Source organism: Macaca thibetana, chromosome 1 (assembly GCF_024542745.1).
Source record: "Macaca thibetana thibetana isolate TM-01 chromosome 1, ASM2454274v1, whole genome shotgun sequence".
NCBI lineage: Eukaryota > Metazoa > Chordata > Mammalia > Primates > Cercopithecidae > Macaca > Macaca thibetana.
In genome coordinates this window covers 61,633,847-61,661,747 of record NC_065578.1, presented here as the reverse complement: position 1 = coordinate 61,661,747, position 27,901 = coordinate 61,633,847, and the positions used below count along the sequence as shown (strand labels likewise).

Here is a 27,901-nt window from a genome sequence, read left to right as displayed (position 1 = left end):
ATAGTGTTATCCCAATAGCATTTATATATTTAGAATCATTTCTAGGAAAAAAACTCTTTAGTACCAAGAATGTCCCTTAACAAGTCATGAAATCATTCACAACTTACCAATTCACTTTACTAGTTTAAAATGAAATTTTAACCAAGTTTTTATGTGTGCCCAAAGCATCATCTTAACTTTTCCAGTTTTGGATTCCATTAAATCATGTCTACTTTAAAGGACAATTAGATGCAACAAATGTCATTATAAACCTCTTTTAAGTATGACAGCTTGGATGGACTAAGCACAATTTCTCCTCTTTGAAAAACTCTTCTCCTGCACTATCAGAAAGTATTCCGTAATAAAGGTACTGATTATGCATGCTTATTCTCTCATATATATACATATATATATATACACACACTTAGTTCTCTTTAAGAAAATTCAGCTGTATTTATAAAAATATACAAGTAAAAAATTCAAATATTCATATACATAGTTAAGCAGTTTAAATTTTATTGACCTCCCAGTTTTTAAAAAAAGTTAAATTTAAGGTCACACCTCTAAGTTTGATATACTATATACAGATCGTGCAGAATATGAGTTAAAGAGATACAAATTAGTCCATGCCCAAAAAGATTATACTAGAGTACAGAATCATCTTCATAAATACATATAAAATTCTTATGAAGATAGAAGGGCAACTGTCCAGGTTTTCTGAGACACTTATTTCTAAGTGAATCAAGGCACAAAATGTACACTATTGTTAATACACACATTCTAGACTTTGTGCCTCTGACATAGCCCAAGGATTTCGCTTCATGACTCTTATAAAACTAAATGTACTGAATGAGATTCTGCTTCTTGGGTGAAAAACCACAGGAACTATAAACATCATGTAGATAATTACTCCAAAATATGGAGAATACAAATACGAGCACTTTATTTTAAAAAGCAAACACAAAAGATTGGTGTAAATCCAAGTGTTTAAATGCTTCCGTTTTGGATAATTTAATTAAGAACCGATACAAGTTTGTTCCCAGAAGCTAATGCATCACTAGTCTCTACTGAGGAAAATGAATTCTAAAAATTAACATGGTTTTCAGTAATTCAAATTTCACTATTTATATAAAAACCTAGAGAGACCAATAATATCCAGTAGCTTCAAAAGATAAGCTAAAGACTCTTTGATATAATCAACTTTACCAATGTTTGTGTGGGTGTGTTTAATATATACACAAGGAAAATACACTCACCCTATAATTTCTTATAAAATAGCAAGTAAGGAGTAGAAGTAGGAGATGTAGAAGGGGAAAGAGAATTCAGAAAGTCCTTCTCTTCAGTAACTTTGACTTCAGAATCATCAAAAAGCAACCACTTCCCCTCATACTCCTTTAAGCTTTGCACTACATATGAAATTTTGTTCTCAAATCCACTAATATTAACGCCTGTTTGGTCACTGGATTCCTTGTTTCTATCAGATTCATGGGTCCCATTAGTATCGTTAGTCTCAGAATTTCTATTTTCGGCAAACGCTGTACTAGCAACCTTATCAGGATTAGAGGCTTTGTTGTATAGCTCATAATCTGCTTTGCTCTTTTGTCCTCCAAGAAGTCCAATAGCTTCTACATTTTTTTTGTTCAAAACTTTGCTTGGCTGTGTATTTCCACCAACTCTAATCGACACTTCTTCATCATCATAATTCTCAACCACACCCCTTGCTTCCTCCTCATTCAATGGTTCTGGCTTACCTATTTCACACATTTGGTCAACCACAAAATTTCCTTTATCTAGTTCTAAACTGTTAAGGTCAGTGACTTTAACAGAAGCAGTGTAATGCCCACTACTAATTGTAATGCCACTATGCATCACAACCGCAAACAATCCATAGCTGTCGTTAGTTGGCTTTGTGCTCCATTCTTCTAGTGACAATTTAAGAGGTGTCAATAAAGGAGTGTTGATCTTGGAAAGTCCACCACCGTAACAATCAAACCTTTGGGAGGAAAAAAAGAAAAGGTTTCCTGCAGTTCCATTTTAAATTCAAAATGTTATACCCCAATCTGAAACCAAGTAAAAATCTGAATGAACCCTTAATATTCAGTCTTCATATATCAGAAAAGCAGAATCAAAACAAGACCCCAACTTTGAATAATATTTATAATATATGCAGAAACAAAAAAATACTTAATAACTTCTAATATTCAGGCATTTCTGTGGAGGAAATAATTGTATTTTTTCCTTTATTTTCCTAATTTTGTGCAGTAAGAAAATAAATGGTATTTTAAATAGCCTGAACCTGAACTGAAAATGTTACATTTTAGGTTTTTTTTTTTCAGACAGGGTCTGTCACCCAGGCTGAGTGCAGTGGTGAAATCATGGCTCACCACAGCCTTCTGGACTCAAGTGATCCTCCCACCTCAGGCTCCTCCTCCTCAGCCTCCTGAGTAGCTGGGACCACAAGTGCCCGCCACCACACCAAACTAGTTTGTGTATTTTTTGTAGAGATAGGGTTTTGTCATGTTGCCCAGGCTGTTCTTGAACTCCTAGGTGCGAGCCATCCACCTTGGCCTCCCAAAGTGCTGGAATTACAAGTATGAGCCACCCACGCCCAGCCCATTTTAGTCATTTTTAGTGTGAAGTTTTTCTCTACCAAAAATTGGGAAAGTAAGTAAAATATTATTTTTTACTATTAGCAAACGGAAGGTCCACTGAATAAGGGACTATATGTTATCTTCTGACATAACCAAGTGTGAGAGAGCTACTGTGAAGCCCTCATGGTAATTTCAAACAAGTAACTAATGTACAAAGGAGTCACACATACAATGACATTATACATGTCAGGAAAAAAAAAAAACCAGACTATCCAAAACAATGAGCATTTTTTTCAAACTGTGGAAAGACTAATTTCCTGGTTTACCTTAAAACAAGGAAGAATTTAGCCTTTCCCGCCCTTTCAAAAAAATCTTGATGTATATAAAATTTGTTCCCTGCTTTAGTCAGCTCTACTGAATTCTGCTACTAACATCTAAGAGGGAATGAATGTGAAAAGATGCATAAAGAAACTGGGTGGGCATGGTTGCTCACGCCTGTAATCCTAGCACTTTGTGAGGCCAAGGCAGGTGGATTGCTTGAGTCCAGAAGTTCAAGATCTAACTGGGCAACATGGTGAAACCCCATCTCACTAAAAATACAAAAAATCAGCCAGGCATGGTGGCATGCACCTGTAGTCCCAGCTACTCAGGAGGCTGACGTGGGAGAATCACCTGAGCCTGGGAGGTCAAGACTGCAGTGAGCTAAGGTAGTGACACTACACTCCAGCCTGGACAACTGTCTCCAAAAAAAAAAAAGACATCATACTTAATAGAATATGTATTCATATCAAAAGCATTTGTTTCATTTTTACAGGGAAACTGTTAATAAGAGAACAAAACTTTACTAAAGCAATCTTTACGATCTACTTCATTTGAGTACTTTCTATTCCTATTACAGCATTTTGAACAAGACTTATCTTCTACAGCAGCTCATTTTCTTCATATAGCTCTTATTTACAATACTTACTCCAAACCGCTAGCAGCAAAGCACTTCAAATGAATAGTTATAACTTCAGGCATTTTGTCAAACAAAAGACTTCGTTCAGCTTCAGTATAATGATGGCAGTTTTCACAGAAATATTTATCTTCTCCTACGATCCTTTCTACTGAAGCAAATTGTGAAATTGCCCATCTCAGGGTCTTCATTTCTGTTTTTGGCTCTGGAGAAACTGAAAAAGAGAATCCTTTCACTCACAAATACTTCTCTCAGACATTCAAAAATAAACCACAAAGTTTCATGTTCAAAATTAGCATTTAATTTCAATTGACCAACCCATTCCTAAATAACTAGAGATTTTTTTTACTTCTGAAACTACTTTCATAAGTGCATCCTCAACAGTATACGTATCTTTTAAATATCTATATTTGATCAGCCCCAAAATATGACAGACAGCAAAAACAAAATAAGCTTGGTCTTTGTCCCTCAGTGTAAGACAAAATAGTTTACGTTTAATTGCCAACTTTCAGTATGTGACAGGTAAACCTGTCTATGATTATTTCCTATGGTATTTCCATATTTTGTGCTATGCACTAGACACAACAGTGGCTCAATTATTGTGTTAAAAATAACCTCAGTAGCTCTCAAAGACTCAGGTTCCCAAAAGTGCACTTATTAAAGCATTTCAGTTTTCCATTCTAACACGCTCTATATCAAAATCAAGATGTCATGATTTCCCAAAAGCTAACCATGTATAAGTGAAGCCAGATAAGCAGAAAGGTCACATTAGATGCTAAAAGCTAGCTTTTTTCCCCTCCCTAATTATAGTCTATTAGACTTTGTGCTGTTAAAGAATTATAAATATTCCATCATGGTCCACACAAGACTCCAATTTTGCTTACTTTCAGAACTCTCCTCTACTTTGGAAAGCTCATCTTCTTGTACTGGCACACTGATGTCTTGAAAATCTTCTCTTCTTTCTGTTAAACTTTCACATTCCAAGCAACGCGTCCTTAATACCAGCTGACCTTGAAATAATTTCTCCACTAGCTCAAAACCAATTTGTTCCTCACCTAAAATGAAAATAGGAAAATGTACATCTATATAGATTAGCTTCTCATTATAGTCCAAATAACCAATTTTCCATTTAAATAAAGTATATCATGAATAACAGTTCCATTTTCATAGATCAGCTTATTAGCATTATTAGCTTATTAGAGGTACCCTATTAATGAAATTTAAGGTCCCTGTAAAGATAAAAACTTTGACTATGAATTACTACTGTCTCTAAAAGAAGTCAGTTGTAGGCCGGACACGGTGACTCATGCCTGTAATCCCAGGACTTTGGGAGGCTGAGGTGGGCAGATCACCTGAGGTCGGGAGTTCAAGACCAGCCTGACCAACATGGAGAAACCCTGTCTCTACTAAAAATACAAAATTAGTCAGGTGTGGTGGCGCATGCCTGTAATCCCAGCTACTCGGGAGGCTGAGGCAGGAGAATTGCTTGAACCCGGGAGGTGGAGGTTGCAGTGAGCCAAGATCATGCCATTGCACTCCAGCCTGGGCAACAAGAGCAAAACTCTGTCTCCAAAAAAACAAAACAACAACAAAAAAGTCAGTTGTATTGTAACTCCCTTCCTAAAGACACCCTCCCCATAGAATAAACCCAGAATAAGAATGACATTTTCAGTAAAACTATTCACCATATCAGTATTACACATTTTCCTTGATATGTGTAGATCTGGACAAAACTTGGTAAAAATCTAGTTCAAGTATGGTGTAACTTGCAGTTATGCACCACCTACCAACGTTTCAATTATTTAACAATGGACCACATATTCCCATGATTTTTACTGTACCTATGTTTACATATCTATGCTTAGATACACAAATACCATTGTGCTACAGTTGCCTACAGCATTCAGTAGTTACATGCTATACAGGTTTGTTGCCTAGGAGCAATAGGCAAAGCTTGCCTGCAGCCCATAACAAATTCATGAACTTTCTTAAAACATTATGAGACTTTTTTCTGATTTTTTTTTCTTTTTAGCTCATCAGCTATCATTAGTGTATTTTGTGTGTGGCCCAAGACACTTCTTCCATTGTGGCCCAAGGAAGCCAAAAGATTAGATACCCCTGGTCTATACCATATAGGCTAGTTGTATAGTACGCTCTAGCATCTAGTTATGTAAGTACACTGTGATATTCGCACAATTAAATTAACAGCACATTTCTCAGAACATATTCCTGTTGTCAAGCAACACATGACTGTACTTAGTCTGTACTTTAAAAATTTCACTAAATGCAATGTCCTTCTTCAGTTTATGTCAAACATTGCATAAAGGGAAATGTATTCTTAAATGTACATTAAAATATACTGAACTTCCCTACTTTATGTATTCTTTTTGAGACAGAGTCTTGCTCTGTCACCCCAGGCTGGAGTGCAGTGGCACAATCTTGGCTCCACCTCCTGGGTTCAGGCAAGTCTCCTGCCTCAGCCTCCCCAGTAGCTGGGACTACAGGCGTGCGCTACCATGCCTGGCTACTTTTTGTATTTTTAGTAGAGATGGGGTTTCACCATGTTGACCAGGCTGGTCTTGAACTCCTGACCTCAGATGATCTGCCCGCCTCGGCCTCCCAAAGTGCTGGGATTACAGGTGCGAGTTAACATACCCAGCCAAACTTCCCTACTTTATAAGCTGTAAATTAAAATTACTTTAATGACATTACACACACACACACACACACGTAATACTATACACACACACTAACCTAAGCATAGCACTTAAAACACCATAGTTCACATTCAGTGTTAAATTTCCTTCTCTTGAAACAATTTTAGTCAGAAATTATATGCTCCTACCTATCAAAGTCTAAGAATTATACTAACCTTTGTTTATGGGTTTAACTTCATTAACATTCACAGGTGTAACAGTATTTCCTGGAGATTCAAATCCACAAGCATGAGTTGTGTTATCATTTTCATACTTCCCCAAGTCCTCTTCAGGATCATATTCATTTTCTTTAGATTGTCCTTTGGCTCCTTGGTTTGTTGTTATTTTTCCCAGACTACAGAATTTAGAAAGAATGCTGGGTTGCTTAGTTGCAGACTTTAACCAATTTATTTTAACTCTTGATTTCTTTTGTGAGGGTCTTGGACTCTCATTTTCAGAAATACACTTGGGAATTATTTTAGGAGGAATCTCTAATGTATCACTTGTAGCTTTTCTTTTTGATCTAGTTTGTCTCTGGTTCTCTTCCAATGACTGGTGTTCCTTGGATACTTTAACTTTTTTCTTCATGTTACCAAATTCAGTGTCACTTTTTCTTTTCCCATTTCCTTTTGGGAGTTTTTCTTTACAGTCTTCAGAATGCCTCACACTGTCCATCTCCATGCTGTTAATACCACTCATTTCCTCTTTCTGATGAGGTATTTCTTCTACCTTAGTAGGTAATTCTGCCACATTTTTTACTTCTTCTTTTTTTAGGAGTTGGCATGTTTCTTGAATGTTTCCCAAAATACACTGTAATACTTCCTGTGCATCATGCTGTAGATAGCCTTCATACATAGGGTTGAGTTCCCTATAAATAAAAATTTCCATTTCATGTATTCTACTTTTGAAGATACAGTACATAAAATCTATATAGAAATTAATTCATGTAGGGAAAATCATAAATTATTTCATTTTTTAAATCTCAAGACATTTATTCAGCACTAATTTGGAATTTCTTACCTGTAACTAAAAGAGTAACTTGTACCCTACTTTCATTATAATACCTTGATCCTCTTCTAAATATAATAACTAATACTTAGATAATGCTTACCATATACCAGGTTTTAGTCAAAATGTTTTTTTATCTATGTATACATTATCTTCACAATAACCCTATGAGGTACTATTATCCCCACTATTTACAGATATAGGTACTAAGGCACAGAGAGGTTAATTAACTTGCCCAAGATCACAGAACTACTTAGGATGAAAAGCCAGTATTCAAATCAGCACGCTCTTGGCCACCACGCTACAATAGCTTTTTTTTTTTTTTTTTTTTTGGACAAGAGTCTTGCTCTGTTGCCCAGGCTGGAGTGCAGTGGCACAATCTTGGCTCACTGCAACCTCTTCCTCCCGGGTTCAAGCGATTCTCCTGCCTGTCTCCTGAGTAGCTGGGACTACAGGTGCGAACTACCACGACCAGCTAATTTTTGTATTTTCAGTAGGGGCGGGGTTTCACCATGTTGGCCACACTGGTCTTGAACTCCTGACCTCAAATGACCCACATACCTTAGCCTCCCAAAGTGCTGGGATTACAAGTGTGGGCTGTGACTGGCCTACAATACCTCTTAATTAAGGTATAGCAATAAATTGCACCTAGTTCTATTTTTAAACTGAATGCTTAAGTGATTGTTTTAAAAACTTGCCCTATTAGTATAATTTTATTTGAATAAGGCTATTTTATATGTTGTTTCATTTTTAAGAAAATACCAAAAAGCAATCTAATCCAGTTAGCCAACAGTTCTCTAATCACATATAACAAAAATAGAATATTTAGAATTTACAGTTCTTACACATATTTTGAATATAGTCCTATAATTCCTAATGTGAAATCCTTAGGACCACGCATTTAGAAATTCAGACATTTTCAGATGCAATGATAATATGGCATATAAGTAAAATATTTATCACCGACATGATATGGGAGTACTCTATAATTAAATACATTACTACTTCTATAGAAGAATGTATGAATATTCACATTAGAGATAAATATGAATGACTATAAAAAGCCTCATATAATATATTCAAATCTAACAAATTTAGCACCAAATATATGAAAAAAATTTCCAGTATTCAGAGCCTCTGAGATACAAAGGACTGTGGACCTATAGTTTCTACTTTCCTTGCCCTTTTATTCCTGTTTCTTCACATACCATTCTCCTCCAAGGATATAAACAAGTAGTTAAATTGAAACCCTAAAATTATATTATAGGCTATACCTGAGTGTGTTAAGCAGTCGCCTTGGCTGAGTGGCAAGTTCATCAGTATATTTCTCTGGATTTAAGAGAAAACTAGCTTGGAGCTGTTCAACCGAAATGATTAAGGACTGTAAACTGCATATCAATTCATAACTTGCCAAAGAATCTTCTTTGCAATTTCCCTGTCAAGAAAGAAACACACAAACCAATAATTTTATGAACAAATTAAGTACCTTCCCCCTTTGTCTTTGTCTCACTTAAGAATACTAGGTTTTCGGCCGGGCGCGGTGGCTCAAGCCTGTAATCCCAGCACTTTGGGAGGCCGAGACGGGCGGATCACGAGGTCAGGAGATCGAGACCATCCTGGCTGACACGGTGAAACCCCGTCTCTACTTTAAAAATACAAAAAACTAGCCGGACAAGGTGGCGGGTGCCTGTAGTCCCAGCTACTTGGGAGGCTGAGGCAGGAGAATGGCGTGAACCCGGGAGGCAGACCTTGCAGTGAGCTGAGATCCGGCCACTGCACTCCAGCCTGGGCGGCAGGGCGAGACTCCGTCTCAAAAAAAAAAAAAAAAAAAAAAAAAAAATACTAGGTTTTCTAAGTTGCATTATAGCACTAATTTTAAGGAATATACAAATAAGCCTTATTTTTTATTTTTTTGAGACAGGGTCTCTGTCACCCAGGCTGGAATGCAGTGGCTTGATCGCAGCTCACTGGAGCCTCAACCTCCTGAGATCAAGCAATCCTCCACCTCAGCCTCCCAATTAGCTGGAACTACAAGCTCACACCACCACGCCCTACTAGTTTTCATATCTTTAGTAGAGACAGGGTTTTGCCATGTTACCCAGGCTGGTCTCAAAATCTTGCACTCAAGCGATCCATCACCCACCCTCACCTCCCAAACTGCTGGGATTACAGGCGTGAGCCACCACGCCTCGTCTTTTTTTGTAATTTTAAGAGGAATTTTTGAATTACTATTTATGTGACTTACAATGGTTTTTTAATTATGGAAGTCAAAGATTTCTTTAAATACTGTGTAGTTACTTAAATTTTAAGTCAATTTGAAAACACAATGGGTAAATAGGTTGTACATGGGTGTGACATATTGTGATTATAGTACACAATAATGTATAGTATACAAGTAACAAAAGTTTGATACACATATTACAGGAGCAAACAATCTGTAAAAGGGAATTATCTAGTTAGCTACCTTGAAAGAATGAAAAATAATTGCCTGACAATAGTTCGTTAACAGAGAAATAATCTTTGTCACCCACCCCCGCAGTCTCTTCATTTCCAGGCAAGTAAATTTCCATTAATTTACTTTTGCTTTTTACATTATTTTCTGTTACTGTTCTTACCTTGTCTTTTTGATTGGCTTCATCCTTTAGAGCTTCTTTCTTCCTTGAAATAACATTAAATAAGTGCTTTACTCCAGATTTAAAACCGGGACAAAAATATAATACCTATAAAAAGTGAGACTGTCTAAGTGTTCACTGAACAATATACGTAAAATCATTAAAACAACATCATGCTTTCTATAGGCCCTTTTAATGTGTAGTACCTAAAATTCTGAGATTAAGTTTTGTGTCAAAATTTGTTCTCCACTTCATCAGTAGTAGCCCAGTGTATTCCCTCACTGGCACAAAGCACTGAGTCTGGGCAGATATTGCTAAGACTTTAAGGTTACAAGAACACACAACACAAAGCCAACGTTATTTCCAAGGGATAAGATACGTATTACTGTAGCACCAGCAATCAGAGAAAGAAATTAAAGGTTTGAACTTCCACTTAAGGTCTACTCAATTTTGCTATCCCACCTTTATTTAGTCTATCACCTTCTCTTATCCCAAAGCAAGTTTAACAACATGCAACGTATTATTTTAGCCTGTTCTGGTTCATTTACAATCAAAGGCAAAGACAGTATGGACATTAAAGTCCTCCAATAACTCAGAAACATTAAATGTTACATTATTCTTTGCCTACTAAAGTTTTGTTATATAGCAAAACTGTCAATTTACCTGAAGTATACTATTAAGATAGCAAGTATTGCCGAGATTATTCAGTCCCACAAATGGTAACAAGTTTTCTCTCTTCTCACAGTTTATAGGTGAAGACTGTGCTGCAGGAACAACTTGATCACTATTAAATATAGAAGGGGGAAAAGATAATCAAGTAGTTATCTCAAAGAAACAAGGTGAAAATATTACTTCCGTAGATTTAGTCTTTTCCCAAAAGTTGTATAATCTGAAAAGTATGTGAATCTTGTTCAGATGACATTTTAAGAAATACAGGCTCAAAAACTGCTATATGCCCAGAATGAAAGTTTTTAAAACATTATTACACATACCAAGCCACAGAACAATTCCCTTAAAAGGATGTTAATCCTATTTTACAGAGCAAAAAATTGAGGAACTGAGAGACTGTGATTTGTTTTACCTACTTTGACATTTTAATCAAGTAGTGTAACTGAACAGAAACCTGGGAATAAATTAACCATGGCAATATTTGGGAAAGGCTGAACTAAGTAAGATTATATTAATAAGAATTCAAGGAAAAGAAAGTCTATGAAGAGAATTATATGGCCGGGCGCGGTGGCTCAAGCCTGTAATCCCAGAACTTTGGGAGGCGGAGACGGGCGGATCACGAGGTCAGGAGATCGAGACCATCCTGGCTAACACGGTGAAACCCCGTCTCTACTAAAAAATACAAAAAACTAGCCAGGAGAGGTGGCGGACAGCTGTAGTCCCAGCTACTCGGGAGGCTGAGGCAGGAGAATGGGGTAAACTCGGGAGGCGGAGCTTGCAGTGAGCTGAGATCCGGCCACTGCACTCCAGCCTGGGCGACAGAGCAAGACTGTCTCAAAAAAAAAAATTATTTAGCTATCTCTCACTTAAAAATAAAATGTTCAGAAGGTGAGTGTGGTGGCACTGAGATGTAATCCCAGCTACTTTAGAGGACTGCTTGAGCCCAGGAGTTCAAGACCAGCCTGGGCAACACAAGGAGACCCCGTCTCAAAAAATAAACACATTATTATTCTTTTACTTCTTTAACAACAAAAAAAAAACCCACTAGGTCTTCCCAGTATTTTATTTTACAATTGCTAGCTATTATTACTCCAGCACCTCAAAGTATTTAGAAGTATGAATGCTGATAAACAAAAGGTTCACTCTCACACAATCTCCTCAACTGGTTATTGATAGCTATTGGAAATTAACACATGGGACCAAATCCACCTTAGTCACCCAGCAGAGTGACTATATGTTAAACAGGGAAGCAGTACAGACTCCAGCTAGAGCTGCTGGTGGTGGAATAAAGTATTTCACTTTGTTCTGATTTATTTTCTGTAGCTAAAGAATTTATTTGCATCAAAAGCATTACTTATTTTTAAGTTTATTTCTATAATTTGCAATCGTATGCCTCCAACAGGTATGACTAGTCACATGACTACAGTTTAAAATGTCTTATAACCGTCAAGTCTTCTGAACCAAACAAATATATATACATATATATATATAACCTTTTACCCCTACACAAATGTTTTGCACGACAAATAAATTTAAATTCAGAAAGACAATTTTAATCTATGAATATTTCTCCAAGTTAGTCTACATGGCTGAGCACAGTGTTCATGAGTTAAACATTACGGATGTGATCCCTATGGTGCACCACCAGTTTTGCTGTTCCTACTATAAACGGCTAGACTTGACTTATTAAGAAGTACACTGAAGTGTACTTTTTTGTGCCTCTATAGACTATCAAGTCAGAGTGGAGGTGTCAACCAAGTTCACTGCTGCTTCACTGTAGAATTTTTAAAGTACAGAAATGTAAGATACATACATTTCAGATGCTCTATATTCAGAAGCTTTTTCTTCATTTTCTTGAGAATCTGTGAAATCCAAAGCTCTCTTAGTTTCCTTTTTCTGAAAAAACTTTAAGGAAAGTCTGTTTTTCTTTGATGGGCTACCTCTTGAAAGTCCATTACTTTCACTAGGTATGACACCAGGCATTTTTTTCTCAAATCCCAAGGAGTTGTCAATAATTAATTTATAGAGGAAAGTTGTAATCAATTATATCTGTTAATCACAGAGAAAAAGTTTCATTAGTTTTCGGTTATCAGTTTTAGGCAACAAAATCATCAATTTTGAAAACAAATTTACCAAGGGAATGGTACTTAGAAATTAATATTTGAAAACCTAATGCCTGCCAATAGGCACTCAATATTTATTGCTTAAATGAAAAAGCTTACCACACTATTCTTAAAGAACAAAAAATAGAAGCTACTGAATTTTTAAAATCAGTCTGCTATGGATTAAGGGTCGCATTACAAAATATCCTATTTAGCAGACCTACAGTAAAGTAGTGTAAGTAGTAAAAACTTAATATTTCATTATAATAATTCATTCAGAAAAATTGAGCACTACCACCTCTAATTCTCAAGTACATGGAAAGGATGAATGGAAAATCAAAGTAGTGCTGGACGATAATGAGTCCTCTCTTCCAATGCCTTTTCTAGTTATTAACATGAATACATGAAAATAAAGTACCTAAAAAGTTTATTAAAGTATAATTTGCATTCAAGGCATAGAGATGGTGTTAAGATATACCTAAAACCGTAAAGTTTTATTATCTTTCAATAATAAAACACATGCAAAGTTGAGACAGTGATACAAAACACTGTTGGATGCACTTTGTGTAAATCCAATTCTTAATGAGCCAGAAATCACAATACTCGTTTTCCAAACTTTTTTTAAAACTTTGGATTCCAAAAATAGTGCTTTGAGTAGGAAAAAAGATGATTTGGTTTGCCATTTGCAACTTTCCCACCCTGTTTTAAAGCAAAACTTTCACAGGAAAAAATATGGCAACATTTGTAGGAGTTACTAATATTTTCTACATCAGTCCTATTTTTCAGGACATGTGAGGAAAAATTATCTAACTAGAGTATTACCATAATAAAATTACTTAAAGCCCAAAACTTCAGCAACGAGTTTCAAATTTAAAATGCAGAGTAATAAAATGAACTACACAAAACTCACTCAAATTCCATCCTTAATAAGCATTTCACGTGGCTGACACTGATCTAGGAATTCACACTAAACTCAGCACCGAAACCATTTTTGAGACCCAAGTCAGGAAGAACTGGAAAAGCTGATCAATCTCCCCATTCTGTCTCCAACTTCACTTACTCTCCTATCCACCTAATGCTTCACCTAATGCTTCTGAGGAAGCGCTGTCTTCTAAATGACAAACTAACCTACGCTAAGTTCTCAGGGATCGCCAAGCATTAATGATTCTGATAAAATGTTTTTCTCGAGAGCCAATTCTAATGGATGACAGAAACTGGATCTCAAACCGACAGAGTAACCAGACTTCACAGGAGGGAAGAAAGATTAGGCAGGTGAAATAGCGGATCGTCAGCTTAATCAACAAACCAAACCTCCTAGCCCCTCAAAGCAATGTTCACACCGAGAATGTAACATTTTGCCAGGTGCAGTATCTTCCGTGCTATTATTTCTTGCTCCTGGCTTTCCTTATAACTGGGGGGGCTGTTACATGCAAAATATTTCTCCTGTAACTAAGTCAACTTTCGCAGAAAGCACGACGAAACGACCATTATCTGTTGACAGCGTGAATACTCAGTCCCAACAGTTTTAAATTCTTTTTGAGATGACACGACTCGATTCCGATTTTTCAAGAAAAATATACAAGGACATCTTCGCCAAGGTTTAAGACGCGGCGTTCTAAACACTTCTGGAAAAAGTGTAAGTGAAAGAAAATGCGCGGTAAAATTTCGCAATTACCGACCGACCCAGGGCAACCTGCGTGGAAACGTTTCTTTCTCCCCAACCTTCACCGCTCTCGGGAACGGAAAGGAAGCTGGAAGAACCAGCAGCGACCAGGCTGCCGGGCCGGGGGAGGCTGGCGGCGGCGTTCTCGGCCCACACCCCCGCGCCGGGCGCCCTCGCCGCGGAGTTGGCCTATTTACGCCCAGCCCGCACCTGCCTTCTCGCGTCCCGGCGGCGGCAAGACAGGCGCCCCGCCCGAGGCACACAAGGCTCCCGCTGGCAGCTCGACCAGGGTGCGAGGCCAACACGGTCCCGGGGGTCTCCCCGGCAGCTCCTCTCCCGCGCCGGCCGAACTTGCCCCCGCGCCGGGGCGCCGGCCCCTCCTCCCAGGCCCTCCTTACCTGGTCATGGCCCAAAGCGATGTCCGCGGCAGTGACGCCGGCAAGTCCAACCCGAATGAGTGTGGGTGCGACAGGTGAGTCCCTGTTCCGAGTCCGCCGGGTCCCCCCGGCCCCAGGAAAATCTGGTCGGATCACCCTCCCCGCGGGGGAGTGACCATCCGCTCCCAAGAGCGGGAACCCCGACCGCCGCTCGGTCCCGCCTTGCACCGGCACCAACTACATCCCCGGAGCGGCGCCTATCCGCGCCCGCCCCGGGATAGCCAGGAGCGCAACAAGCAGCAGCCCCGCTCGCCGAGCGCCTGAACCGCTAGGGTCTTTCGCACTCCGCCACCGAGGGGAACTTGGCGCGTTTTCCTCAGTCTCAGGACCCCCGTGTTTTAGCCTCCGCCCGCGCCAGCGCTGCGATTGAACGTGGCGTCCTTTGAAATTGCCGGTTCCAGTCTCCACGCTGCAGAGACGCGAAAGGCAGGAGCCGTCTCGCGACGGTCACTCGCCCCCGGCACGCACGGGCTCCAGAGCCAGCTGGGACTGTAGCTCCCCAAGAGCCTAACGGGTTCCACAGTTTCAAACAGCGCAGGCAGAGAGCCGGGCAGCTCGTGCGGGTCCTCGCTAAGGGCGCGCGCGAGGTGCTAGCGGCCTGGCTGGCGGGCTCGAGCCTCACACCCTTTTTTTAACCATTCGTGCGCGCGAGTTGAGGGAAACGCGTACGGGTCGGGAGACGGGACAGAGAGCAGACGGGACGGGCCACCGCCTCGAGAAGGAGCCCAAATTCACCAATCCATGATGAACAATCCCCAAAACCGCGCCTCCCACCGCCCGGGGGAAACCAATCAGAAGTACCTAGACCAAAGCCAATTAGAAGGGCGGGAGCAGCAAGTCCCTCTAATAGCAAAAAAGAAGAAAGGTGGGCTCCAGCCAATCATTGTTCGACATACGGAGTGTTCTTCAGGCACGGCGCCCCTCCTTCCGCTCTCATTGGCGCTCGAGTGCGCGCTTTCGCTGCCGACTGTTGAAATCCTGTTTGGCGTTTTGTTAATCCTCGACGGTGGGACGCCGCGGAGGGTGCGGCTTCCGGAGCGAGGCCCTCGCGGCAAGCCCCGCCTCCCTTCGTGCGTACGCGCCCGGGCGGGGTGACCGAGAGAGCCGCTCCGGAAAATGGCTGCCCGGCTGCATGCCGGGGCTTCGCCCGGGCTTTCGGTTTGGAGTCGCGGCCACACTAGGCCTAGGGCCATCCAATGAGACAAGGCGCTGCCACGGATAACGATACATTCTCAGGCGAATGCTGTAGAGCTGAGGCCCACTCCTCAGCCCCTACTCGCCTCATTTTCTCCTGTTTACCCCTCCCCTTCTCGGCCGCAGGAGGAAACGAAAGAACAGTTTCAGGCCCAGCTCCGGCCGCGGGAGCTTCCCAGGGTTCCCGCGCGAGCCCTCCCAAAGAGTTCAGGAGCGGCAGGCAGGCCTCATCTGGTTGTGCTTCCTTTTGTGTTTGTGTGCTTGCTTTGATGAGGTGACCTCAGCTCAAGTGCTGCAATTAAGCAGGATACGTTCAGCCCAGATCCATTTAAATCAAGTATTTTTAAGGTGCCTACTATGTGCCAGGCATTTTTCAAGGCGCGGGGGACGAAAGGCATTCCCTGTCATAAAGGAGCATTACATTCTGGAGACGGAGACATAAGTGACACTAAAATAAGTGATGGGTACAATAGCCTGGAAAGATCTCTTTGAGTTGACATTTGAGCAGAGCTGAATGAAAGCTGAGCGAGCCTTGGAGGAATCTGGGGGAAGAATGGTGCGGGCAGAGAGAACAGCAAGTTACAGACGTCCTGAAGCTTAATGCGCTTGGTGTTTTGAAAAGAAGCAAGGAGGCCAGGGCACTTAGAGCACAGTGAATTTGGGAAAGAAGATGGGAGGAGATGAGATGAGTGAGACAGGCAGGACCCTGGGTAAGCCGAGTAAGGAGATGGGAGTCGTTGGATTATTCTGAGCTGGGGAGTGGTGGGATTACACGTTGACCTTCAAGAGTACAGGGCTGGGCGCGGTGGCTCACGCCTGTAATGCCAGCACTTTGGGAGGCCGAGGCAGGCGGATCATTTGAGGTCGGGAGTTGGAGACCAGCCTGACCAACATGGAGAAACCCCGTCCCTACTAAAAATACAAAATGTGGCGGGCGTGGTGGTAGGCGTGGTGGTGCAGGCCTGTAATCCTAGCTACTCCGGAGGCTGAGGCAGGAGAATCGCTTGAACCCGGGAGGCGGAGGTTGCGGTGAGCCAAGATCGCCACACTGCACTCCAGCCTGAGCAACAAGAGCAAAACTCTGTCTCAAAAAAAAAAAAAAAAAAGTACGAGCAGAAAGGTCAGCCAAGATGCTACTTCAATAAGCCAAGGAATAAATTATGGTAGTCGGGAATAAGACGGTGGGATGTTGAAAACTGGTGGGTTCAAGATACATTTTGAGCACAGCCAACGAGCTCTACTGATGGACTGGCTGTATTATAATGTAAGAAAAAACAGGTCGGGTGGCCAAGACCGGTGGACCGCTTGAACCCAGGAGTTCAAGATCAGCCTGGGCAACATGGCAAGACCCATCTCTACAAAATCTCCAAAAATTGGCCGGGCATGGTGGCATGTGCCTGTAGTCCCAGCTACTCAGGAGGATGAGGGGGGAGGATCCCCTGGCTGCAGTGAGCCGAGATGCACCACTGCGACAGTGTGAGACCCTGCCCCCCCAGCCCCCCTTCAAAAAAAAAGAGTCACAATGATTTTTTTTTTTCACCTGAGCAACTTAGTGTTGGTCCTTGCTAAAATGGGAGTCTTAGTGGGCTCAATGGGAGGGATCATCGTTCTTAGAATATTAAGATTGAGGTGTTTAACATACAAACAGAGGTTGAACCAGCAGATAACCAGATACATGAGGACAAGATTAGAAAATTATATAGGTCAGTCTTAGCCATTGTGCACCACAGACTGGCAGTGTCTCATTTTCTAGTACTAGCAGAATTATTGCTACTTTCAAACTCTACGAGAATAGATAAGCAATTCTACTTTCCCATATCCCTGAGATCCTATTGTCTGCAGCCACTATTCTTCCTGTACACAGTGTGTGGTATCAGTTAAGATTCAGTTGTGGAAAGTAGAATCCATTTCAGCTAGTATAAACACAAAGGGTATTGAATATTTGGGAGGGTTGATTAAATAGCCTCTAGATTAGTTTTTCAGGAATGAGTCCCAAAATTTTCACAGAACCAGGCCACTAAAGAAGCAGTGACTCTTCTATGATCAGGAAGTGACATCTGTGAATCACATTGCTGCTGCCATGGCTAGGAGACCTCCACCATCAGAAAGCTGCTTGTGCTGCTGACTGTAGAACCACACTATACCCACTATTATCTGCACCAGTGCTATGCATGTCCTACATCCTGTCTGTCAAGGCCCATAGGACAAGTAGCTGGACACTGAGGCTTCTGCTAATGCTGCTTCAGAAAAATCAAACGCCTCCACAACTGTGCTTGTCAATAGCAATAGCAGAAGCTTGGTGTGTTTCTGGCAATACAATTAATGTAAAAATTTAGTATGTTTCTTATCCTTTTGCTTTCAGTCAGTTGTTTGTGGGAGAAATTCTAGCCACAGTTCTTGCCTAGATGAGTTTTTAAGCCCAGAAACTTTTTTCCTAGTTTCTCTGTGCTCCCCAGCTACCACACTCTTAATGACAGCTAATCTCTTTGGAAACAATGGGACTTAATAGGTTCACAGCATTCTCAATCCTATATTTGTCAGTCGTGTGTGGGTAAATGCCAGGCATATTTCCTTCCAAAGTTTCACAGGCACTCTTTCTGTGTATAGTCATCCCTTGGTATCCATGGGGGATTGGTTCCAGGACTGTTACGGATATCAAAATCCGAGGATGCTCAAGTCCCATATATAAAATGGTATAGTATTTGCATACAACTTATGCACCTCGCACGTATACTTTAAATCATCTCTAGATTACTCAGTTACCTAATACAATGCCTACACATCACTTCATTCACATGGATTTGACATAGTATTTAACACTTGGCATGTGGCAAATTCAAGTTTTGCTTTTTGGAACTTTGTGTCCCTTTTTCATAAGGTTTTTTGATCTGTGGTTGGTTGAATCCATGTATATGGAACCCATGAATGTGGAGGGCCAACTGTTCTTCAGTCTAAAGGCATAGAAGAAGTGGGGGGTTTTTTTCCACCCTTTAAAGCTTCAAATTATGAAACTTTTTTTTTTTTTTTTTTTTTTTTGAGATGGAGTCTTCCTCTGTCGCACAGGCTGGAGTGCAGTGGCATGATCTTGGCTCACTGCAACCTCCACTTCCTAGGTTCAAGCAATTCTCCTGCCTCAGCCTCCCCAGGTAGCTGGGATTACAGGTGCCTGCCACCACGCCCAGCTAATTTTTGTATTTTTAATAGAGATGGGATTTCACAATGTTGGCCAGGCTAGTCTCAAACTCCTGACCTCGTGATCCACCCGCCTCAGCCTCCCAAAGTGCTGGGATTACAGGCATGAACCACCATGTCCAGCCCAAATTATGAGACTTTTAATCCACTTGGATTACAGACAGAATTTCTCCTTTGGCAAAACCGTATTCTTTTCCATTTCTACATGCAAATTGGTTACTTCTGGCCTGAATTCATCTCTCGTAGAACTTGGTTTAAAGTGTCAAGAAAAGCCAGCAAATACCAAGTTTATAGATATTTCCAACCATTTCCCTTCATGCCACAATTTTGATTGGCGTGTGATCTGTCTTCTAAAGCTGGCAACAGGTTTACCAAATGTCTGGCAACTGGAGAACAAGGGTCACCAGTTTTCCATCTTGCAATATCTGAGTCTTTACCACCCACTGCCCAAATGCTTCCACTAAACACCACATTTCTTTTAAGGTTATGTGTAGCACAAATTTATAGGAACCAAACTCTGCATCCAATAGGAATAGGTTTGTTTATAAGTAACTGAATATTTTTAAGTGTCCTTAGCTAAAATTAACATTAATTTCTTTATCATGTATACATAATGCAGAAGTAGGCAGTCTAGATTAGTATGGTGATTTCGTGACCATCAGGGACCTAATTAATTTCTTCCATTCTCAACATGTGGCTTCTACCTTTCAGTCCTTTACAGCTATTCAAATTACAGCCATCATGTCTATACTCCTATGCAGTAAAGAAAAAAGGACAGAGATGATCATGGTCCCCTCTCTTTAAGGATACTTCCTGGAAGCTGTACACACCATTCCTACTTACTGCCCATTGGCCAGAACTTAGTCATTTGACAACAACATTATTCTGGGTGGCCATATACCCAACTAAAACTCAGGGGTTATAATATTAAGGAAGAAGGATAGAATGGATATTAGAGGACAAATAGCATTATCTGCTATGCTTCCGATTACCAGGTTAAAAAAATCCCCAGCTGGTGAAGGTATCCCCAAAAGATGAAAAATTGAAAAGTACTGTACAGCTTTTGGTTCCTTGAAAAGAGAATGTGCTGGGTATCTGTTTGCCCTTGTGGTAGATATGGAGATGAGCTGCCCAGATCCCCCTTCAAGGAAGGACTTGCTCCCAGACTGCAAAGAGTACCTCCAGTTGTCAGTTCTTTCAACCGCAGACAATGGCCTTGCCCACAATCATGCTCTTTGCAGCCTAAACTGGGTGATTAAGCAAGGCTGGACTATAAAGGCCCAGCCATTATGTCCCACCACTGGACACCTCTGATGGGCAGTATTCACTCCAGAGCTCTTAGCCAAGCTGGCCAAAGCTTTATGGACCTGTACTGGAATTTGACTTCATTCTCTTCCCAGTCCTACTTCCTCTCCCTTCCTTTCACATCTTGTGCTCCAGCTTTGTCTCTCTCTGCATCTGCTCCTCAAGAAGCCTGCCTGCAAGAATTAGTACGAGGATTGGTTGGAGAAAGTAGACAACCAGATGGGGTTTGGGAGCTGAATTATAAACTACCTAGCAGGTGCTAGGTGAAGCATAATCAGCTCCTGGCACAAGGTAATGGTCCAATCAGGATGATGTACCAGGTGAAAGAGAATGCACTAGCAGGTGTGATATATCTAGCAGTTAAGACATGTGGTGGAAGTAGTAGCTATAAGGATAACAGAATTGGATGACTATTGCTAAACTCCATTGGTTACAGAAAAATAAAGAACAGCTAAGGGTAGGTAATAAGCAATTGAAGGTCTGGTGTGAAAGCCAGAGCACCTCTTTGTTTCACAAAAAGCAGCTCTCATCTGCAGGGGAAGGGTGGAGAAAGCTGAGCATCAAGACTACGTTAGAGTGGCCAAACTTAAAAGATGGTTAAATGCCTAAAATAGGTCTGTTGTGTCAAAGTCAGGGTCGGAGCACCCTGACACATGGAGGGGACATCTGGGTAGTGATCATGAAAATTTTGATCCCCAGGCTCCTCTGATGCCTGCGGTATAGCCCCTCCTCCCTACTAAGAGCTATCACTTTCCTGTACTAGAAGACATTGCAGAGGCTTCTACTTGAAAGGCATGTTCTCCCTTCCCCCAGCACTCACACCTCTCATCTAACCTTCTGGCCAGTAGGCCTATAATTAGGGTTAAATCATAGCATAACCTAGTTGGGAAGGTGCTGTGCCTGATTGGTAGAGGTAAAGGACTGTTCCCCAAAGAAGATGTAAGACCTAGACAAGCATGTACCAACAGGAGCTTCAGAAGAGTACATGGGACTGGATTCAGATGATGCTTAAGCAAGGGGAGCTGGAACATGAAATTGAATGGGAAAGTTATATTGAATTTGGAGTATTCTCCCAAATACAGGATTTAATATTCTGCCAAGGACCCCCAAAACTTGACGTGAACACTCACTAACTTCTACAATGGCTCCTAAAAGCATGGGAAAAGAAAACGAAATGCTAGGAGTGCTAGGGCAGGCAGGTGGCTCGAAAAGGTATTAAAAGGCTCACAGAAATGAGTCTGCTAGAGTGGATATATTATGTACAGCTGGAAGGTTATTATCATTCTGTTCTGAGGGAAGGCCCAGAGGACACACCGTTTACCAAGGCCATAAGGAATGCACTGGTGCAAAGGACATAAACATCACTGAAAAGTTCAGTGGTGGCTCTCTGCAAGCCAGGACTGATGGTAGCAGAGGACTCCCAGACTCTGACTCACTGATAGCAATGGAGATGATAGACCCCAAAACAATACTGGCCAAGTGACAGTATTACCAGAAGCTGGGAGGTCACAACTATAATGACCTACCAAGGGGACCTGACCCTCAGAGAGTTATAGAAATGATTACTAGATGGGGGTGTCTTTAGGGGCAAAATAGACAACAAACTAAGCTCTATTATTTTGTACCAGTGGGAAAAAAAAATAAGGATAGATGACCAGGATGCTAAGGATAGTCACCCAATAGTCAATTCCTTAGTTTCCAGACCAGAGCGTTTTTAGACCTGGAACCCATTGACTGAAGAGGCCAGGAGGAAGGACCTTGCTATACCTCAACAAGTGTAAATGGTAATGGTTTCCTCAGTCCTTCCCCAAAGGGATCTTTAGTCATTGGGTGATTGTACCCTGGGGAAATGGACATACCCAAACAGTCCAAGGATTATGAGACAGAGGGTATGAATTTAACTTGTTATCCACAGACCACAAGCATTATCGTGGCCTTCTGTTATAATGGGGGCATAGAGAAGCCAGTTAATAAATGGAGTCATGGCAAGGTCCAGCTCAGAGTGAGTTTACTACTGGATCTGTGACCACACCTAATGGTCATTTCCCCACTCTTCGAATGTATAATGGGGTTGTCATTTTTGGCAATTGATGCAAATGCATTAGGACCTTTGCCTATTTGGTAAAAGCTATAATGGTGGGGAAGGCCCAGTGAAAGCCTTTGAAACTGCTTCCTAGCTCCAGCGGAACATGGCACAGTCTCAGTCAGCTCAGGCTGCTGTAACAAAATACTATATACCAGGAAATTTAGACAATAGACATTTACTTCTCATAGTATTGGAAGCTGGAGAGTCCAAGTTCAAGGTCCCAGCAGATTCCATTTCTGGTGAAGGCTCTTTCTAGCCTGCAGACAACCACCTTTTTGCTATGTCCTCACATGGCCCTTTCTCAGTGTGAGTGTGTAGAGAGAGAACTCTGAATTTTTCCTCTTCTTATAAGGATACTAATCCCATGGTGGGGGCTTTACCCTCATGACCTTATCTACTAGAGACTGAATGTCTGTGTCCCCCAAAATTCATGTTGAAATCTAATCCCCAGCATGATGGTATTTGGAGGTGAGGTCTTTGGGAGGTAATTAAGGAATGATATCAGTGCCCTTGTTAAAGAAACCCCAGAGAGTGCCCTCACACTTTCCCCAGGCCGAGATGCAACAAGAAGACACCTATCTTTGAACCAGGAAGCCTTCACCACATACAGAATCTGTCAGTGCCTCAATCTTAGACTTCCTAGCCTCTAGAACTATGAGAAATAAATTTCTGTTGTTTATAAGCCACCCAGTCTATGGTATTCTGTTATAGCAGCCCAAATGAACTAAGATATAATCTAAACCTAATTATCTCCCAGAGACCCCACCTCCAAATACTATCATACTGCAGGTTAAGGCTTCGACATATGAATTTTGGGGGGACACATAGGAAATACAGGAAATCAAACAATATTATATCTCAAGAGAAGACAGCAGGAATTCGTGTCACTCTTAAGATTTTAAAGGAAACAGAGGTGCTGATTCCCATCATATCTCTGTTTTATTCACCATATGGCCCTGCAAAAATAGATGGACTCTGAAGGATGACAGTAGATTACTGCAAGTGAAACCCATTAGTAGGCCTGATCGCAGCTGTCATGACAGATGTGGTATATTTACTAGAGTTAATTAATACATCCTCAGATATTTGGTATGCACCACTGATTTTAGTGAATGCATTCTTTTCTATTCCAATCGTAAGAAAGGATCAGAAACAGTGGCATTCCATGAAACAGACAAAAGTGCACATTAGCTGGATGTGGTTGCTCATGCCCATAATCCCAGCATTTTGGGAGGCCAAGGCAGGAGAATTGCTTGAAGCCAGGAGTTCGAGACCAGTATGGGCAACAGAGCAAGACCCTATCTCTACGTTAAAAAAAAAAAAAAAAAAAATTTAACTAGCTGGACGTAGTGGTGAGCATCTGCCCAGCTACTCAGGAGGCTGAGGTGGTAGGATTGCTTGAGTTCAGGAATTTGAGGCTACAGTGAGCTACAATTGTACCACTGCACTCCAACCTGGGTGACAGAGCTAGACCCTATTTCTTTTTCTTTTCTGTTTTTTTTTTTTTTTTTTTTTTTTTTTGAGATGGAGTCTCACTCTGTCGCCCAGGCTGGAGTGCAGTGGCGCGATCTCTGCTCACTGCAAGCTCCGCCTCTCAGGTTCAAGCCATTCTCCTGCCTCAGCCTCCCGAGTAGCTGGGACTACAGGTGCCCACCACCACGCCCGGCTAATTTTTTGTATTTTTAGTAGAGACGGGGTTTCACCGTGTTAACCAGGATGGTCTCCATCTCCTGACCTCGTGATCCACCTGCCTCGGCCTCCTGAAGTCTATTTCTTTTTCATTAAAAAAAGTGCACATTTACAGTTTGGTTCCAGGGCTATGTTAACAGTATTCCTGCCCTCTATCATAAAATAACCTGAAAAGATCTGGACCTTCTGGACATCCTGCATCAATTACATCCTCTTGATTGTGCAGGATGAGCAAATTATAAGTTTCAGGAGAATTAAAGAACTGAAAGTGTACATGTATGGTGGAGATGCAAAGGAGTGTGCAAAAGAAAGCTAAATCCTCATCTTCCATATTGGGAAATCAACAAAATGGTAACTAAAAAATCAAGAAGATGAAATATAAACATATTTGTTTTGTTTAAGACAGGGTCTCTGTCGCCCAGCCTGGAGCGCAGTGGTACAGTCACGGCTTACTGCAGCCTCAACTTCCCATGCTCAAATGATCCTCCCACCACAGCCTCCTGCATACCTGGGACTACAGGCACACTCCACCACACCCAGCTTATTTTTTGGTGTTGTTTTTGTAAAGAGAGTGTTTCACCATGTTGCCCAGGCTGGTCTCGAACTCCTGAGCTTAAGTGATCCACCCACCCCAGCCTCCCAAAGTGCTGGGATTATGGGTGTGAGCCACATGCCTGGCCTAAACATGTTATTTAGGTATATGAAGGTAAATACCAAAGAATCAGTCAAAAGTTGAAAGTGGTTGCCTTGGAGAATAGGAAGATATGTTGAAACTTTTAACTCATGTACATGTATAACTTTGAATTTTTTTTTTTTTTTTAGAGACAGGGTCTCGCTATGCTGCCCAGTTTGGTCTTGAATTCCTGGCCTCAAGGGATCCTCCTGCCTCAGCCTCCTAACGTGCTGAGATTATAGGCATGAGCCACCACACCTGGCCTATGTATAACTTTGAAAAACACAAAAAGCTTTTTTTTAAAAAAGCACTGTAAATGAATTGTTTTCTTATTTCATCCCCTGGGAAAGGTCAGAGCAAATGGGCACAACAGGAGGAGGATAATATTTTGGACTAGAGTGATAGTTCTTCTGACACTGTAGTTGTAAGTTAAAGAAAGGCTCAGTGTGTGACCCACTGGCCTTCATCCAGCATTTTTAGTAAAGACAACCAACCTCGAAACAACTGGTGAAATCACCATTCAGTAATTAAATTTAAACAAAAGATTAATCCACAAACTAAAACCTGTTTAAAAGGTAAAAATTCAGCTTTTCTGGCTGCTTTAGAGGAAAAAGGAGAACATAAAAATACAAAGGTAAAATCCACTTGGCTTCACAACTTTGAATTCTTTTTCAGTTTCTAGCCCCAGGGTCAAGTGGGAGGACCTCTCATGCCTGTGAAAGGAATGCCTTGCCCCACTTCCTTAATGTTTGGTAACAATTTAGTGGATGAATGTCCGGTAAGTGGGCAGGTGCTGAGGGGGTTGCAGGAAGTCTCATGAACCTATTTATATTTTACAGGAAGAGTCTTGTCTTTGTCATGCCATTGACATTCTCGTATTCTTTATATGTTTAAACCATCCTGAAAAGAGACCTACACTTAAACTTCTACAATATTTTTTTCCTTCCCTGAATAAAATTTGCTATAATAAAATACTACGTATTTGAAGAGAAAATACATTATTATTTTCTTTTGAGTATCATGGCTCAAAGACCCATGGCTTTTTACAATCTTAACTTGCTTTGATTAAGTATAATTTTTATTTCCTTTTTGAAGCAAAAAATAAATGGTCACAATTTAATATGTGGGAACTCCTTTTCAGCTAGCTTCTGGGTCCTCTCACGTTTTGAAAGCATCCTTACCTTCTGGTAAATTTCAGGTCCATCTTTAAAAATATTTTCTGACTAACTTGAGTATGTCGTATAACATACTGTTTTACTGTATTGTATGTTTAAAAATCACAATATTATTAAAGGTTTATAAGCCTTAGTTTTTAAAAATAAATCTTATTTAAGCATGTCATAATGTACTATTCATTGTATATTACTTTGCCATTTTATGTTGGACTTTGTTTCTGTTCTTTATTATTATTATTTTTTGAGACAGTCTTTCTCTCTCACCCATGCTGGAGTGCAGTGGTATGATCATAGCTGCAGGTTTGAACTACTGGGCTCAAGTGATCCTCCCTGCCCCACCCTCCTGAGTAGCTAGTACTACAGGCACACCCCACCGTACCGAGCTAGTTTTTTTTTGTTTTTTAAGGACAGAGTCTTGCTGTGTTGCCCAGACTGGTCTCTATCTTGCTTCTAGCCTCACAGGCTCTAGGCTAGCTGTCTTTGCTCACTCCTGGGGGTAGGGCAAGCTAACCATGGGGGGAGTTTTTTAAAGCAAGAATGATAATAGTCCTTCCCTAAAACTGAGTTTGAGGACTGAAACTGCATGTGTGAAACTAATAAAAGGCCAAAAGATTAGGATTATGAGAGGGGCCTGAATTCTGCTAGAATGTGAATGTAGGCATAGTTTTAAGGTAGCAGGCAGGACTCAGAGGTGGAACTCAGACGTGGGACCAGATTGAGTTTTAGCTAAAACAAGACCAGGGCAAAAACAGCTTTCAATCAGACATGTCCACCAGTGTGCTATGTCAATTTACTGTTGCCATGGCAATACCCAGGTGTTACTGCTCCTTTCCATGGCAATGACCCAATGATCCAAAAGTGACTACCCCTTCCCTAGAAATTTCTGCATAAATCACCTCTTAATCTACATGCAGTTAAAAGTGGGTATAAATATGACTGCAAAACTGCCCTGAGCTGTTACTGTCTGTCTAGAGGTAACCCTGCCCTGCATGTAACACTGCCTCTTCAGTAAAGTTGTTTTCTTCTAAAATCCTTAAAATAAAATTTTTAAAAATGTAAAAAAGCTGTTTTCTTCTACCTCTGGGTTGCCCTAGAATTCTTTCCTGGACAAAGCCAAGAACTCTCGTGGGCTAAGCTCCACTTTGGGGCTCACCTGCCTTGCATCAGTTTCGCTAATCTCTTACTGCTCAGGTCCAGAGGTCACAAGATTTGTGACTTCCCCAATTGCTCCTATAGATAACATCACTATTATAGAACCCAAGATTGTTCTTCTTAGATGTTTGTCAGACTTTTGGCAAATGACTGACCCCACCCATACTATGACTCATGACTCAACCAGTCCTGCGGCCCCCCACCAGAGGGGTACACAGTGCACGATGATTGTTTTCCACACCCCTATGATTGCATCCCCAACCAATCAACAGCATCCATTCCCTTGTCCCCTGCCCACCAAACTATCCTTGAAAAACCTAACCTCTGAGCCTTCGGGGGACTGTTTTGAGAGATAACTCCAGTCCTGCTTGGCTGCCTTGCATTCGTTAAATACTGTACTGTAATACCATGGTCTCAGTGAATTGGTTTTGTCTGTGCAGTGGGCAGGAAGAACACGTTTGGCGATTACAGCATCTGGCCCTCATTTTGGACTTTGAAAACAGCCCGTGTATTTTTCAATTAAAGAAATATACAATATACAGTGTACAGTATACAGAAGTATAGAGGCTCTAATATGTGGATTGTGTGATGGTTATGATGTCTTTTTCCTTCTTTCAGCCTAAATACCTTGGAATTAGGTTTTGTATAGGTCTTGGAATGGAATCACCCCAAGACTTGGTGACTTAAAGTAACGATTATTCCTCACGTTTCTCCGCTTTGGCC

At 41.1% G+C, this 27,901-nt stretch overlaps 2 protein-coding genes across 4 annotated transcripts in view; one reads left to right on the top strand and one right to left on the bottom strand.

Annotated features, from left to right (window-relative positions):
• Positions 1-473: 473 nt before the first annotated feature.
• USP1 (ubiquitin specific peptidase 1) lies at positions 474-27,901 on the bottom strand. Of its 3 annotated transcripts, none has more exons than XM_050753555.1 (9): positions 27,885-27,901; positions 12,324-12,559; positions 10,505-10,625; positions 9,845-9,949; positions 8,504-8,664; positions 6,398-7,089; positions 4,410-4,580; positions 3,538-3,739; positions 474-1,972 (listed from the first exon to the last, which is right to left on the bottom strand). In XM_050753555.1, the coding sequence occupies exons 2-9, from the start codon at positions 12,491-12,493 to the stop codon at positions 1,237-1,239; spliced, it is 2,358 nt and encodes a 785-aa protein (XP_050609512.1). In that variant the 5' UTR covers positions 12,494-12,559; positions 27,885-27,901; the 3' UTR covers positions 474-1,236. The 3 variants fall into 3 exon arrangements, with proteins under 3 accessions (XP_050609512.1, XP_050609439.1, XP_050609357.1); XM_050753482.1 differs by lacking the exon at positions 27,885-27,901 and adding an exon at positions 15,514-15,773; XM_050753400.1 differs by lacking the exon at positions 27,885-27,901 and adding an exon at positions 14,674-15,033.
• The window catches only part of LOC126948445 (translation initiation factor IF-2-like), a 109,926-nt gene continuing 96,178 nt past the window's right edge, over positions 14,154-27,901 (top strand). The window contains exons 1-2 of the mRNA XM_050780275.1: positions 14,154-14,210; positions 14,300-14,747. Of these exons, the coding sequence (XP_050636232.1) occupies positions 14,154-14,210; positions 14,300-14,747 (505 nt within the window). The remainder of the gene's footprint in view (positions 14,211-14,299; positions 14,748-27,901) is intronic.